Source organism: Meles meles, chromosome X (genome assembly GCF_922984935.1).
Source record: "Meles meles chromosome X, mMelMel3.1 paternal haplotype, whole genome shotgun sequence".
Classification (NCBI taxonomy): domain Eukaryota; kingdom Metazoa; phylum Chordata; class Mammalia; order Carnivora; family Mustelidae; genus Meles; species Meles meles.
In genome coordinates this window covers 120703736-120705398 of record NC_060087.1, presented here as the reverse complement: position 1 = coordinate 120705398, position 1663 = coordinate 120703736, and the positions used below count along the sequence as shown (strand labels likewise).

The 1663-nt window shown below is 47.9% G+C and overlaps 1 protein-coding gene across 1 annotated transcript; it reads right to left on the bottom strand.

Annotated features, from left to right (window-relative positions):
• Positions 1–254: 254 nt before the first annotated feature.
• Positions 255–1349, bottom strand: LOC123935167 (melanoma-associated antigen 10-like). The gene has a single exon (XM_045995679.1). It carries the CDS (start codon positions 1347–1349, stop codon positions 255–257), a length of 1095 nt encoding a protein of 364 aa, XP_045851635.1.
• Between the last annotated feature and the right edge of the window lie 314 nt (positions 1350–1663).

Genomic DNA, 1663 nt, shown 5'->3' with positions numbered 1-1663 from the left:
ATATTCTTAAATCTGATAAACAACAATAGATGTGTGACAAATTCATTTATATACTTCAATTCTAAAGCTAATATACCTTATATTTAAAAAACAGCATTTGAAGAATATCAAGAGGGGAAAAAAAATAAACCTCCAAATCATCCACATAGAACAGGAACACAAAGTTCTATACTGTGTTCTCCCTAGCTTGACCCTAACCCTCCTCCACTCCGAGCCAAGACTTCCCTCTTCAAATACAGAGTGAGTATTTGGGCTCACTCTTCAGTTGGGGCAGAAGAAGCTGCTGACCAATGCTGTGCAATGAACATGGTAGCAGTATTGTCTACAGAATCAATTCTGGCCTCGGCCCTCCCTTCCTCATCTCTTAAAGCCTCCTCATACCACCATGAGAAGGAAATGGGGTCAGTCCCTTTGATCTTAGCCAAAAACTCCAGAACTTTCATCTTACTGGTTTCAGCATGAGCCCTGGGACCCCACAGGAATTCATAGCGTGGAGGATCGCTGTTAAGCACCTGCCGGTACTCCAGGTAATTCTCCTGCACCCAATCTGTGGTGATGAGCTTCCTGGGTTCCCCATAAATGAAATGCTCCCTCCCAGCATACACTCCCATCATATTCAGGAAATCCCAGATGTCTTCCTCAGGGGCACAATTGCCCTCTATGAAGATCACACCCAGGATGATTATCAGGAGACCATTTTTAGGCATGCTCTGGTTGTCGCTAAGCATCTCATCGTGGGTGAGGTCCAGTGAGTTGACAAGGACATAGGAGTGGGTGGTGGGGTCCACTTCCTTCACATCAATGCCAGAGATCACCTCCAAACACTTAGAAGCTTTCTTGAAGATCACAGGGAATTGTTTCTTGTATCTTTTGATGACAACCTTCAGCATTTCTGCCTTTGTGACGGGCTCCTTCAATCGATACTTGAGGATCATGAAATGCACCAAATCAGCCACCCTCTCATCTAGTGGGTCTCTGGGCAAAGATTCATTTTCTGTTGAGGTCTCCAGAGAACTTGTACTCTCTTTTTCCTGGCTTTTGGAGACTTCCTCTGATGTGTTCCATGATGCAGAGGAGCAGAAGGAGCTCTGAGGACTCTGGGGAGGACTCAGTGTTGCAGCAGGCTCCTCTTCCTCCTCCTTCTCTGGGGAGAGTGGAATCACAGGGGAGGAAGGCGGGGAGGAAGAAGTGGAGGGGTAGGAGAAGTTGAAAGAGCAAGAGGAAACAGAGGAAGTCTCCTCCTTGTCCTCAGCTATGAGAACATCTGCCACTTCTAGGCCTTGTATCTCACTTTGGGTTTGAAAGTCTGGCTCAAATGCAAGGCATGGACGCTTTGGAGAGTGAGGCATGATGACTCCTGTTGGCAGTAGCAAGAAGTATGAGCCAGACAGTGGGAGATGGGGTACCACAGCCCTATGGGAGGGAGGAAGAAGGTCAGTGGTCTCAGCAGAGAAACACACCCTGGTCAGCTCTGACAAAGGCCAACTTACAGGCTCTTTGCAGGGTGTGTTCTAGGGCCTCAGAGAGCTTCTGTCTTCCTGGACGGTTTGTTTCCTAGAAACCTATAGAAGGATATGAGAAAGGTCTTCAGGGTGCAGCCAGCCAGCTCAGCTCAAGGCTTCCTCCCTCTGCTTTCCTGGGTCTGGCCCCTTCAGAACAAGCC